This window comes from Dama dama, chromosome 5, assembly GCF_033118175.1.
Source record: "Dama dama isolate Ldn47 chromosome 5, ASM3311817v1, whole genome shotgun sequence".
NCBI classification, from domain to species: Eukaryota; Metazoa; Chordata; class Mammalia; order Artiodactyla; family Cervidae; genus Dama; species Dama dama.
In genome coordinates, this window is record NC_083685.1 from 81,186,832 (window position 1) to 81,200,374 (window position 13,543).

The following is a 13,543-nucleotide window of genomic DNA, read 5'->3' on the forward strand; positions in this document are numbered from 1 at the left end:
TGCATTTCTCTAATAAAGAGCAGTGTTGAGTGTCTTTTCAGGTATTTGTTGGTCATCTGTATGTCTTCTTTGGAGAAATGTTTGTTTAGGTCTCCCGCCCATTTTTTTTACTCGGTTGTTTGTGTTTTTAATATTGGGCTGCATGAGCTTGTATATTTTGGAGATTAATCCTTTGTCAGTTGCTTCCTTTGCAAATATTTTCTCCCATTCTGAGAGTTGTCTTTTCATCTTGTTTATGGTTTCCTTTGCTGTGCAAGAGCTTTTTAAGTTTAATTAGGTCCCATTTGTTTAATTTTGTTTTCATTACCCTAGGAGGTCAAGAAGGACCTTGCTGCCATTTATGTCAGAGTGTTCTGCCTGTTTTCCTCTAAGAGTTTTAGTATCTGGCCTTACATTTAGATCTTTAATCCACTTTTAGTTTATTTTTTGTATGGTGTTAGGAAGTGTTCTAATTTCATCCTTTTACCTGTAGCTGTGCAGTCTTCCCAGCACCGTTTATTGAAGAAACTTTGTTCTCCATTGTATATTCTTGCTTCTTTCTTAAGGACAAGGTGACCTCGGTGTGTGAGGTTAATCTCTGGTCTCTCTGTCCTCTTCCTCTGATCTGTATTTTTGTTTTTGTCGCAGTACCATACTGTCTTGATTACTGTTTCTTTGCAGTGTAGTCTGAAGTCAGGGAGCTTGATTTCTCTAGCTTTGTATTCTTTCTCAAGATTGCTTTGTCTATTCAAGTTCTTTTGTAAAAACTTTCCATAAAGGATATGGAAGATCCTCTGTATTAGATTTAGCCCAGACACCTGTCATCAAACTGATCAACTTTAATTTCAGTGATGGAGGCCATATGGGAACCCATGCCTTCAGTTGCATACACTGTTCTAAAACACATAGAATATGTGGATCATGCACCCAGCCTTGGGTTTCATGACTCATATTTTTCCCTCAGACATGGTCATGTATCCTGGCAAGATGAGAACTGTGCTTAAGGAAAAACATCTTTAAAATACAAAGTAGGTCGCATTTAAGAGTGTTTTAAATTGCAGTTAGCAGCAGCATGGTTACCTTTTTAGACTGTTATCAGAATTGTGAGTTTATATTGGTTTTTTTTGATGATAAGAGAAATATTTATTTTAACTAGCATTTTCTTTACAGAAAATCTTCGTTATCGTAACATTCAGCAAACACATAGTGGAGCAGATGGTGGCTTTCATTGGGTGAGTAATTCTTTAAGGACTAATAATATCATCATGGTTTGAATGAGAGGAGAGGTATAAAAAAGAATTATTGGTATAGAATTTTTGTGATAGCTCTTTATTTTTTGAGTAGGAAAAATCTTTTGCCCCATTATTAGTTAAATTGAAGATAAACCTCTTACAGTAGGAAATGATGAAGCTCAGATTATCCTTGTTTAATTCTGAGCCAAACATGTATCAAGTCATATAAATCTTGATTTAAAAGAAGCTTTGCAGTTTGAGACTTGCCTCTCCAAAGAAATATGAAATTCTCTTTAGTACAAGACATGTGTATATCGTTAAGAGTTTAACGGTGCTTTGGGACAATGCTATGACTTTCAGCCAAAATTGGATGCCAGATACACAGTTGTATTTCATTTGTATATAATCTTACATAAAATATTAATATTTCATTAAGTAAGGCTTGATAAGATATCAGAATATGTGTTATGAATCTATTACTTCATTAGAGAAAAATTAGGCCGCTTTAAAAGGCTATCTGAAGCTTTTTATATGTATATCTAAATGAGTAACAACAGTTTTAACATATGCTTTAAATGACAGTGTCACAAATTTTTGGAATTTACTTTGATAAAACGGTATGGAAAGGACTGTTTGGCTAATCAAATTAATGTCAACTTGAGTGTGAATCCTGCCAGATAGTAAATGAGCCCTTTTTTTTCAATATATGATTTTCTTTTTTTATTCAGTGTTTGTGAGTAAGAGGTTTTCTTTTCATTTAATAGCATAAATGTCCTATGCTGGTGGGTTAGTGGGTAAGTGTTAAATTGTGTTTAAAAATTGTCAAATTGAAGTGCTCTTTATGTAGTTTAATACAAATCTTTATCCTAAAACCTTTTATTAAAAAAAAACTTTATGAAAAATTTTGCTATTGAAAAATTGCCACTTAATAGTGAGTTCATGAATAATAGTTTTATTTTTCTTTGGACCATTCATTGTATATTATTTACTCTTTTCTGTGTATGGTATGTTCTATGATAAAACAGTTCTTAAAATTTTCTACTTAGGTATTAATATAGCAATTGAGGAAAAACATATTCTTGAGAATATACTCAGTAGAGTCAACCATTGATTTTATTACTTCCTACACTTCTGATTAGAAATATAGATTATGTTTTGTAAATTAAATTTTATTTACTCCAGTTTTTTGTTGCCTGAATTCTTACTTATAAAGTGGTTTTTAAATCACAGTATGTCACATTCAAAAAGAAAGAAGGAATATTCTTGTCCCTTTTTTGAAATATGAAGATGACATTTCATCCTTTCCTAGAGACTATTGTGCCACCTTGAGAGAATTCTGAAGAACATACGGGACTACCACACAAACCCACACGTTGTAGGAACGACTGTGCATGCAGCACAGGACATTCTTTCTCCTCTTTTCATACTGAACATGTATAGAAGGAAGTTTTCCAGCTACTTCTACATCCTCACCACTAGTGCCTTCTGTTTCCCCACCCTTTAGAGTTTCTAAGAAGTTACATTAGTTAGCTACCTGTCTCAAACACGCATAGCCAGTTTCATTTCCTTCCAGTCTGTCATACTGCAGTTAGTAACCTTTTAAAAATCATGTCTGACCTTGTCATCACCACTGTCTTCACTCCCTGCTTCTTCCTTTTCTTGAAAGCCTTCATTTGCTTTCCCCTTCATTTTTTTCAAAAAAATGTTTAATTGAAGTATAGTTGGTTTACATTGTTGTGCTGATCTCCTCTGTACAGAAGAGTGACTCAGTTATACACATGTATATACATTCTTTTTTAATATTTTCCATCATGGTTTATCACAGGATATCCATATAGTCCCTCTGTGCTAGGCAGTAGGATCTTGTTATTTTCCCCCTTCATTCTTACGGTAAAGCTAAAACTCCTTACCATGGTCTCTGTAGCCCTGAATAATCTGTCCCCTGTAGTTTTCTCTGCTTGAGTCTCCCATGACTGGTCTTTGCTCGTGTTTTTCCCCTTGCCTGTTCAGGGTTTCTCAACCTTGACACTATTGACGTGTTAGGCCAGATGATTTTTTGTTGCTGGGGACTGCCCTGTGCGTTGTAAGATGTTTAGCTGCATCCTTGTCCTCTGTTCACTAGATGCCTCTGGTACCTCCCAGTTGTGACAATCAAAACTATCCCCAGACATTGTCACATGTTCCCTGACAAGTAGTAACTGCCAGTGTCACCACCAGTCCCTCTGAGAGCTACTCGCCTAGATAATATCCTTTAGATTTCAGCTACTACGTTCACAAACGCATCTTCCTTGACTGGGTCACAATTACCCTTTTCCCTAGGGACCTCTTTTCTCAGCAGTACGTAGTGCATGCACTGACAGTTGCATTTTTATATTCATGTTTGAAGGGTGTATGATTACTGTCCTTTTGCAACTAACCTGTAAGCTTCTTAATGGCAGAGGCCATGCTTATTTTTGTCCGCTGTTGTGTCCACAGCACCTGGCATCTTGATTGACACATAGCAGGTTCTTAATAAATATCTGGTGAATAAATGAACACATGGTGTCCAAATAAAGATCTGGCCAATAGGAATTAGCAAATGATTTGTGTAGCCCAGATTCTTATGTTTCCCCAGCCTTTGGAGTTTCTGAGAAGTTACATTAGTTATCTGTAATAAATAGCAATATGAGATTTCCCTGGGGATCCAGTGGTTAAGACTGTACTTCCAATGCAGGGGGCACAGATTTGATCCCTGGTCAGGGAACTAAGGTCCCATTAAGTGTGGTCAAAAAATAAAATTACAGTAAGTACCCATACAAGTGTTTTTAAGCTAGACCAATATACTCAAGTAAGAATTTCTTATTCCTTACATTTTTCAAAATCAATAGTCCCTTCCCTTGACTGTCTCCTCTAGCACAGCCCCTAAAAAATAATAATAATTCCAGTGATTCCTCTTAAAGATGATATGCATAAAGTTATTCTGAGATATTCAAGGCCTCCTGGAATGGGTGGTAGTTTGGTTTGCTTTTGCATGGATCATATTTTAAAAGCGATTTGCAGGACACTTGTTAGAATGTCCTGATAGCATCATTTCCCCCCAGCACTGTCTGTAGGGATTATCCATCAACTTGTTTTCCAGATAAAATGTTAAACAGTATAAACAATTAGACCTAGCAGTATAGTAATTCTTTATTACCAGATGCTAATGGGTATCTTTATGATCTTTGTAATAACTTTTATCTTTTAATCGAATTCTCCAGTTAAGGTTGACATGGTTTGTTTTCCTACATTTTGAAGTAGGAAATGCTATACAAGGATTCAGGTGATAATTAATAAATAATATCCCCAAGCCTAGACTGAAAATTAACTTAAACCAGGAGAATGAATTTTTAGTAGACCTAAGTCTCTTATTTTATATAATAATAAATAGCTTAGCAGTTTATTTCAGAAAAGGAAAGGAGACAATTAAATAAATTAATTAAAAAAAAAAAAAGGAAAGGAGAACAGCCAAATTGATTCCATAGACTCATTGAACTAAACTGAAAATACTGCATGTAATTTGCCATAGAAATATTCTCCTTTCTTAGTTCTCCCTCTTCACACTGTTAATACTATAAATGTGTGTGTGTGTGTGTGTGTGTGTATGGTAAATCATCAAACTAAACTAGTGAAGTTTGGAATATAGCACTTTGAAGGATATATAAAACTTCAGTTCAGTTCAGTCCCTCAGTTGTGTGTGACTCTCTGCAACCCCATAGACTGCAGCACGCAGGCATCCCTGTTGATCGCCAACTTCCAGATTTAGTCAAACTCATGTCCATTGAGTCGGTGATGGCATCCAACAATCTCATCCTCTGTTGTCCCCTTCTCCTCCTGCCTTCAGTCTTTCCCAGCATCAGAGTCTTTTCAAATGAGTCTGTTCTTTGTATCAGGTGGCCAAAGTATTGGAGTTTCAGCTTCAACATCAGTCCTTCCAATGAACATTCAGGACTGATTTCCTTTAGGATGGACTGGTTGGACCTCCTTGCAGTCCAAGGGACTCTCAAGGGTCTTCTACAACATCACAGTTCAAAAGCATCAATTCTTTGGTGCTTAGCTTTCTTTATAGTCCAACTCTCAGATCCATACATGACTACTGGAAAAACCATAGACTTGACTAGATGGACCTTTGTTGGCAAAGTAATGTCTCTGCTTTTTAATATGCTGTCTAGGTTGGTCATAACTTTCCTTCCAAGGAGCAAGCATCTTTTAATTTCATGGCTGCAGTCACCATCTGCAGTGATTTTGGAGTCCCCAAAAATAAAGTTTGTCACTGTTTCTACTGTTTCCCCATCTATTTGCCATTAAGGGATGGGACCAGATGCCATGATCTTAGTTTTCTGAATGTTGAGTTTTAAGCCAACTTTTTCACTGTCCTCTTTCACTTTCATCAAGAGGCTGTTTAGTTCTTCTTCACTTTCTGCCATAAGGGTGGTGTCGTCTGCATATCTGAGGTTATTGCTATTTCTCCCAGCAATCTTGATTCCAGCTTGTTGTGCTTCTTCCAACCCAGCATTTCTCATGATGTACTCTGCATATAAGTTAAATAAGCAGGGTGACAATATACAGCCTTGACATACTCCTTTCCCAATTTGGAACCAGTCTGTTGTTCCATGTCCAGTTCTAACTGTTGCTTCTTCACCTGCATACAGATTTCTCAAGAGGCAGGTGAGGTGGTCTGGTATTCCCATCTCTTTCAGAATTTTCCACAGTTTGTTGTGATCCAAACAGTCAAAGGCTTTGGCGTAGTAAGTAAAGCAGAGATAGTTGTTTTTCTGGAACTCTCTTGCTTTTCCGATAATCCAAAGGATGTTGGCAATTTGATTTCTGCCTTTTCTAAATCCAGCTTGAACATCTGGAAGTTCACGGTTCACATACTGTTGAAGCCTGGCTTGGAGAATCTTGAGCATTACTTTATTAGTGTGTGAGACGAGTGCAATTGTGCAGTAGTTTGAGCATTCTTTGGCATTGCCTTTCTTAGGGATTGGAATGAAAACGGACCTTTTCCAGTCCTGTGGCCATTGCTGAGTTTTCCAAATTTGCTGGCATATTGAGTGCAGCACTTTCACAGCATTATCTTTTAGGATTTGAAATAGCTCAGCTGGAATTCCATCACCGCCATTAGCTTTGTTCATAGTGATGCTTACTAAGACCTACTTGACTTCACATTCCAGGATGTCTGGCTTTAGGTCAGTGATCATCCCATCATGATTATCTGGGTCATGAAGATCTTTTTTGCATAGTTCTTCTGTATATTCTTGCCACCTTTTCTTAATATCTTTTTCTTCTGTTAGGTCCTTACCATTTCTGTCCTTTAATGTGCCCATCTTTGCATGAAATGTTCCCTTGGTATCTGTAATTTTCTTGAAGCGGTCTCTAGTCTTTCCCATTCTATTGTTTCCCTCTATTTCTTTGCATTGATCACTGAGGCAGGCTTTCTTATCTCTCCTTGCTATTCTTTGGAACTCTGCATTCAGATGGTGCATCTTTGCTTTTCTCCTTTGCCTTTAGCTTCTCTTCTTTTCACAGCTTTTTGTAAGGCTTCCTCAGACAACTGTTTTGCCTTTTTCCATTTCTTTTTCTTGAGGATGGTCTTGATCACTGCCTCCTGTGAAATGTCACGAATGTCTGTCCATAGCTCTTCAAGCACTCTATCAGAGCTAATCCTTTGAATCTATTTGTTACTTCTACTGTGTAATCGTAAGGGATTTGATTTAGGTCATACCTGAATGGTCTAGTGGTTTTCCCCACTTTTTCAGTAAGTCTGAATTTGGCAATAAGGAGTTCATGATCTGAGCCACAGTCAGCTCCCGGTCTTGTTTTTGCTGACTGTATAAAGCTTCTCCTTCTTTGGATGCAAAGAATATAATCAGTCTGATTTCAGTGTTGACTATCTGGTGATGATGTCCATGTGTAGAGTCCTCTCTTGTGTTGTTGGAAGAGGGTGTTTGCTATGACCAGTGTGTTCTCTTGGCAAAATTCTATTAGCCTTTGCCCTGCTTCATTCTGTACTCCAAGGCCAAATTTGCCTGTTACTCCAGGTGTTTCTTGACTTCCTACTTTTGCCTTCCAGTCCCCTATAATGAAAAGGACATCTTTTTGGGGTGTTAGTTCGGACTCTTGTTGACTGTGAGGGCTACTCCATTTATTCTAAGGGATTCTTGCCCACAGTAGTAGATATAATGGTCATCTGAGTTAAATTCACCCGTTCCAATCCATTTTAGTTCACTGATTTGTAAAATGTCAACATTCACTCTTGCCATCACCTGTTTGACCACTTCCAATTTGCCTTGGTTCATGGACCTAACATTCCAGGCTCCTATGCAATATTGCTCTTTACAGCATTGGACTTTACTTCCATCACCAGTCGCATCCACAACTGGTTGTTGTTTTTGCTTTGGCTCCGTCTCTTCATTCTTTCTGGAGTTATTTCTCCACTGATCTCCAGTAGCATATTAGGCACCTACCGACTTGGGGAGTTAATCTTTCAGTGTCCTATCTTTTTGCCTTTTCATATTTTTAATGGGGTTCTCAAGGCAAGAATACTGAAATGGTTTGCTGTTCCCTTCTCCAGTGGACCACGTTTTGAACCATATTTAAAACTGTGTACCTAAAATTAAGGGAGTGATGAATTATCATGGTAGAGTAAAAATCAAAAGAAAAAATCAAAACAAAGTCAGCAACAGTTCAAATATAAAATTATGAGATACTAAAGCCAAGGAAGCATGAAAAATGAATCCTGAGAGTAAGGACAGCTATGGAATAAAATGTAAAAAGAACAGATGGGCTTTGGGCAAAACAAATCCAAGTTTGAATATAAACCCTGACACAGGCTGCTTATTTAATTCCTCTGTTTCCACTTGTAATTGCTGTTCTTTCAAACAGTGTTTCTTTGAGTAGCATTTCTTCCCCAGTCTCAGGAGACCACTGGTAATCTTTCCAACTTGCAGTCAAAATGTGAAATGTCCTATCTCAAAATACCCTACATGTAGTTGAAATGCACTCGTGTCAGCGATTCAAAATTCTAAGGCATGTGGATTTTAAAAATGCCTTTCCTCTCCATTTTTATGTTGCCTGTTTTCCCCTCTTGTTTTCCGAGGTTTCTGCTGACTGTAAACAGAAAGGTCAGGTATTAGGTGACTGTTTTGCTCTCAGGAAAGATTGAGGAAGGCCTACTTCTCCTGGAGGGCTTCCCTGGTGGCTCAGAGGTTAAAGCATCTGCCTGTAATTCAGGAGGCCTGGGTTCAATCCCTGGGTTGGGAAGATCCCCTGGAGAAGGAAATGGCAACCCACTGCAATATTCTTGCCTGGAGAATCCCATGGACGGAGGAGTCTGGTGGGCTACAGTCTACGGGGTCGCATAGAGTCGGACACGACTGAGCAATTTCACTTTCACTTTCACTTTACTTCTCCTAAAGAAAGTACCCATTTCTTTACTCTCTGATCAGTAAAACGCCTTTTACCAGGACAAAGTTTTTCATCAAAGAGTTTACGAGTAATTCTTGAGAGTACTATTTATTAAACACCGTAAACGCACTTCACACAGAATTGTGGTTACTGTTTAGTTCCAATTGCAGTCCTATGTGATCAGTATTTTCCTTTCTTTTATTGATAAGGATGTGGACTCAGAGTGGCTATAAATAACTCATATAATTTTTTATTTTAGTCTTTTCAACTTAATGAAATGTGTGTCAGACTATATGTAATCTGTGGAGACTTTCTGCTTACTGTTACGGTGCTGACATGACTGTGCTGCTGCGATGGTTCATTTTGGGCCCCCTCACTAAGGGGGCGCCCACAGCCTCGCTCTCAGGGCGTGGGTCTCTGCCTTGCTTCTCACTGAGCAGTTTCTCTGCTCTCCCACCTGCTGTGCTGTGTCTCTGTACCTGAAAAAAAAAATAGAAATTGTACATTTTGACCACTAGGTAACTATTCATCCACTCTCCCATTGATAAACATTTGGAATGTTTCTTTTTTTTTTTTTTTGCTGCTTTGAACAAAAGCACTTGAGAAATGCTTCTGTGCGCATTTCTCAGGGCAAGCTAGGTGAGCAAGTAGTAGAGCCTAGAGTGTGATTAAAGGGATGACACGGAAGCAGGAGAAGATGGACAAAGGGGGACTGGACATAGGCGAGATTACGCTTAGTTTTGATAAGTTAGTTTTGCCTGGGGTCAGATTTTGTCCAGGCAGGTGCACCTGTGGCCTGCCATGTCCGGCTCCTTACCTCCCCAGGTGGCACGGAAATAATCATTTAGAGTTGACAGTTACATCTCTGGTGGTGAGAGTTCTTGTCAGTTTTATACAGCTTTGAATGCTATACTGATGGCTGAAAGAAATATCCCTTCCCCAAATGGCTTCTAGTCTTAGTGTAACTATGAAATGGCCCAGCTACATAATAAGTATGCCTTTGACCTGTGTGGTATTTTTAGTGTAGTATGTCATGGTATGACAGTCCTAAGGTCCCAGAGAGAATGTAAGCCCTACCTCCAAAACTTATTGTAATTTTAAGGGTAAATAATTCCCCTCCCTTGACCGGAAAGAATAATTTGTAGATTTATTTCTTGCACAGTTCTAGAAAGTTACTATTAGCATCAGTAGGCTTAGAGAAAGATGTCCCTGTTATCTACTCCTAGATCAAAGGGTTTATCTAGTTATATATGAAAATGTGAACAGATACAATGTCAGTAACATATTCTGAAAGGTTAGGAAAAGATAATAGCCTTGAAAAAGCCTTTTGGTTTATGGTATTTTTGTCAAGAGGACAGAGAAAGTTTCTGAAAAAAGATTAAGCATGTAATGGATTTTTTTTCACTCTCTTGTATCCTAAGTTGTCGTAAGTCAGAGGACAGAACCAGGGAACTTTGGAGCTTCAAAGGCCTTACATTTGTTACAGTCTTTTTTTTTTTTTTAATTAACATTTTAAACTTAATTTTTATTTAATTTTAGATTTTCTCCAATGAGAGACCTGGACCTATTTCTTAAAGAGCCTGACCGAAGTCTAACTTTAAAATCATGATTAAGATGACATGTTCCGGTATTCTCACAAATAGAGGATGAGAATTCCCAGAAAATAACATCAAGAGTATGACTCGTAACAAACCATAAGCAGATCATTGGCTCATTGTTCGGTTGCCAGGGTCTTATTGGAAGACAAAGTCCCCAGTTTCATCACACAAGAAAGTTTCCATAATTCAGTCATTGAACTCGGGGGATGGGGTTGACTGGAGCAGGGACTCTTTACCAGATACAGAATGTTCCATGCTCTGCTGTCTCCTATTTCTGAGTTAACTTGACATTTGACCTCAGAGTCGGACTTGCCTGTGGCAAGAGAGATCATTTTAACCAGAGTAATTAAGGGCTTGAATCTTAATGTTGTTTCTTGTTCCTCACTCTGTGACAGGTGGTCAGAATGAGCTGTGTTGGCCTGGACTTTTTCTTCTACAGAAAAAAAAATCTGTCCTTTCATTTTAAAATATAATGGTTTGCATACTCAGTTCTATTTGACTTTTTTTTGATCATTGTAAGATAATCAGAAAAAGTTATGGAAGTGTGGGACACAAATAATTGTATTTACTGGAAGAGGATACAGAGACTTTTAAGACCCCAGCTGCTGAGACTCAGTTGTACATGCTGACTTTAATATATATAATCTTCTGTACTTTAGGTAGAAAGCTCCTTCCTTTTCATGTCCTCTTCCTGTAGTTTATCTTCTCTTTTGATTCTTAACTCCTTTGTATTTTTGTTATAGATACAGGGAGGCAGGATAGTGAAAGGTTAAAGCAAGATCTCTGGAGTTAGACTGTAAAGTGAGAAATGGACATTGTATTAGGAAGTTAATATTAACCATAATTAGAGCATTTCAGTAGAATGAGGAAAACTGAAACCCAGTTATATCAGACTACATTGTGGGTAAAGAAAAAGTCAGGCCAGGGTCACACCTGACACATTTTTTAATGTTCTGTAAATATTTGTTGACTAGTTGAATTCATTTATTCATTATTAGGGGAGACCTCTGTATATTTTAGGTTGAGGGAAATAATCTAGTGAAAAGCTAGAGATGGAAAATGCAAATGAAAAAAAAAGGAAGGACATGGGTTGGATATTAGCATTTAGTAAGAACTCTGTGCCAGATGCTTTTCATATTTTTATGAAACTGCATAATAAAATCTATAGGGTATTATCACTGGCTTCATGGGAAACTGAAACATATTCAAATTCATGTAAATAGTAAGAAATGTAAGGAGATAGGATCAAAAGCCTGAGTGGATTGATTTATCCTCCTTAACCACTTCTTCCTTCAAGGCTGGAATGAAGATTTCCAAATCTTTTGAGGCAGAGAAAAGGGACATTGAGATAGCTCTGTGGAAGGCAGTGAGGAAATCTGCTTGAAGTTGGATATTTGGACGAGAGAGCTGGTTTCCAAAGGCTGCCTCATGTGACAAGAAGCCGGCATGAGTTCTTTCTACCCAGTCTCCTTTGTTCACACTTGTATCAACCTAGCACTGCTGAAACTTGGTGCTACCCGTGTTATTTTGAGAAACCTACTGGGGTTTGTACTATAGGTTTAAATACGTTTCCCCCTCTTCTTCCTCTAATCACTCTTCTGGATGAAGTTCATTGAGGTCAGAGATCCTGGCTTTTCTTTTTGAGGTTATCTACTGCATTTAGTGATTTTCTGCCTGATGGTTGGAGTAACTAGATTTTTCTTGATGAGATTAAATTCCTGTCAATATTGTCACTTTTTTTTTAATCCATTTACCATCATGATATAAAGGCCAGTGAGGTTCCATGCTATTTCACCTTAAGTTTAAAATTCCACAAACTATTCTGTATTCTTGACCTTTGGATCTGTGGGTTCCTGTTGCTGATTTCTTTTCTTTCTTAGAACCCAGTGGGTCGTTCAGCCAGCCACAGATGAATTTGTCACCATATAAAGCTACCATCAGTCTGTCATTTTCTGTAACTGAAATCAGTTGATTTTTAACAGGGTTTTGTTTGGCAGCCAATCACTTTACTTGGTTCTCATAGACCACTTCTTTAGCTCTGACCTCATTCATTAACATAAATGCCTGTTTGGCTTCTGTTGCTCAAGTCTACATTCTGAAATGAGGTTTGTTTTCAAAAGCTTCCCTTTAATAATAGCGTATTTCAAAGAGTAGCTGCTAATTGTAAGGAGGTATTACTTTCATTCTGATTCTCATAGAAAACAATTCCAAATGTTCAAAAGCAAGTGCAATTGCCAATTACTTTTTTTGAAAGACGCTGGTGATAGAAATACGCTGTGAGGCAGTAGAAACCATACACCTGATGTTTCTGAATAAAGCAGTGGTCTTCCTTCTACACAGCAGCTAAGAAACTGACGGTGTCATATGTTTATAATTCTACTCAGCACACAATAGGCTAACTTGAGTACAAAAGAGGTTTTAATAATTTGAAAGGGGCACAGCTGTGAATGAAACTCAAGATGTTTTAATCCCAAATCCTGAGGTTGAATCACAATGAATTTTAGATGGTGCCAGAGACTATCAACTCAAACTTGTATATATGAGAAATCCCTAGATTTTAACACTTTCATTTCAGTCACCTAGGATTTCGGGATCTCAAGTTTTACTAGGTTAAATATAAGTTGATTTGCTGCTGACACCAGTTCGTTTACTTGTCATATTCCTGGGTTAATGGGTTAATTAGGGATCAATTTGTGTCTCTTTTTCTTTCTCTAATCTCTGAGGACTAGAAGGCTATAAATATTAATAAATGTTAGCATAATGGCTTTGGCTTCTTCAGAAAGATTGTTCGATGAACTATCTCCCCTCTGCCTTGCCTTCTTCGTCTCCTGAGTAGTCTACCTTGGGAGGAAAGACAGGGTTTTGGGTTTTTTTTTCTTTTTTTTTCTTTTTTTGTATTTTTGTATTTTTTTTTTGTTTTGTTTTCATTTGTAGGGTGATCTATCTTTGTTGAATCAGGCTAGCAGTCTGAGATCCATTCTGAGTCACTATGAATAGAGTTCTAGTACTGGTCGGGCCCCAGGGAAACTGGTGGTTAAATACTGTGAGAATCTTTATCAGACAGGAAATGACAACTCATTAAAATACTAACCGTTAAGCCTGTTTAGATCCTGGCCTCACTGCCCGGCGGGGGCGGGGGTGAGGGGGGATGGTTATGGAGGAGTGTTGTTCAATTCTACTGCGTTTGACTAAAATGTGCACATTTCTTAAAAGAATTACTTATAAGACTGTTATCAAGAAAGGGACTTGCTAGTCCACCTTGTCACTGAACTTCTGCTTTCCTGTCATTGCCTCTTTTGTTCAGAAGAC

The 13,543-nt window shown here is 37.9% G+C and overlaps 1 protein-coding gene across 3 annotated transcripts in view; it reads left to right on the top strand.

Moving 5' to 3' along the window:
- The window catches only part of VMP1 (vacuole membrane protein 1), a 119,147-nt gene that overhangs the window by 95,403 nt on the left and 10,201 nt on the right, over window positions 1-13,543 (top strand). For all 3 annotated transcript variants that reach the window (XM_061142664.1, XM_061142665.1, XM_061142666.1), the window contains exon 10: window positions 1,150-1,211. In XM_061142664.1, the coding sequence (XP_060998647.1) occupies window positions 1,150-1,211 (62 nt within the window). The remainder of the gene's footprint in view (window positions 1-1,149; window positions 1,212-13,543) is intronic.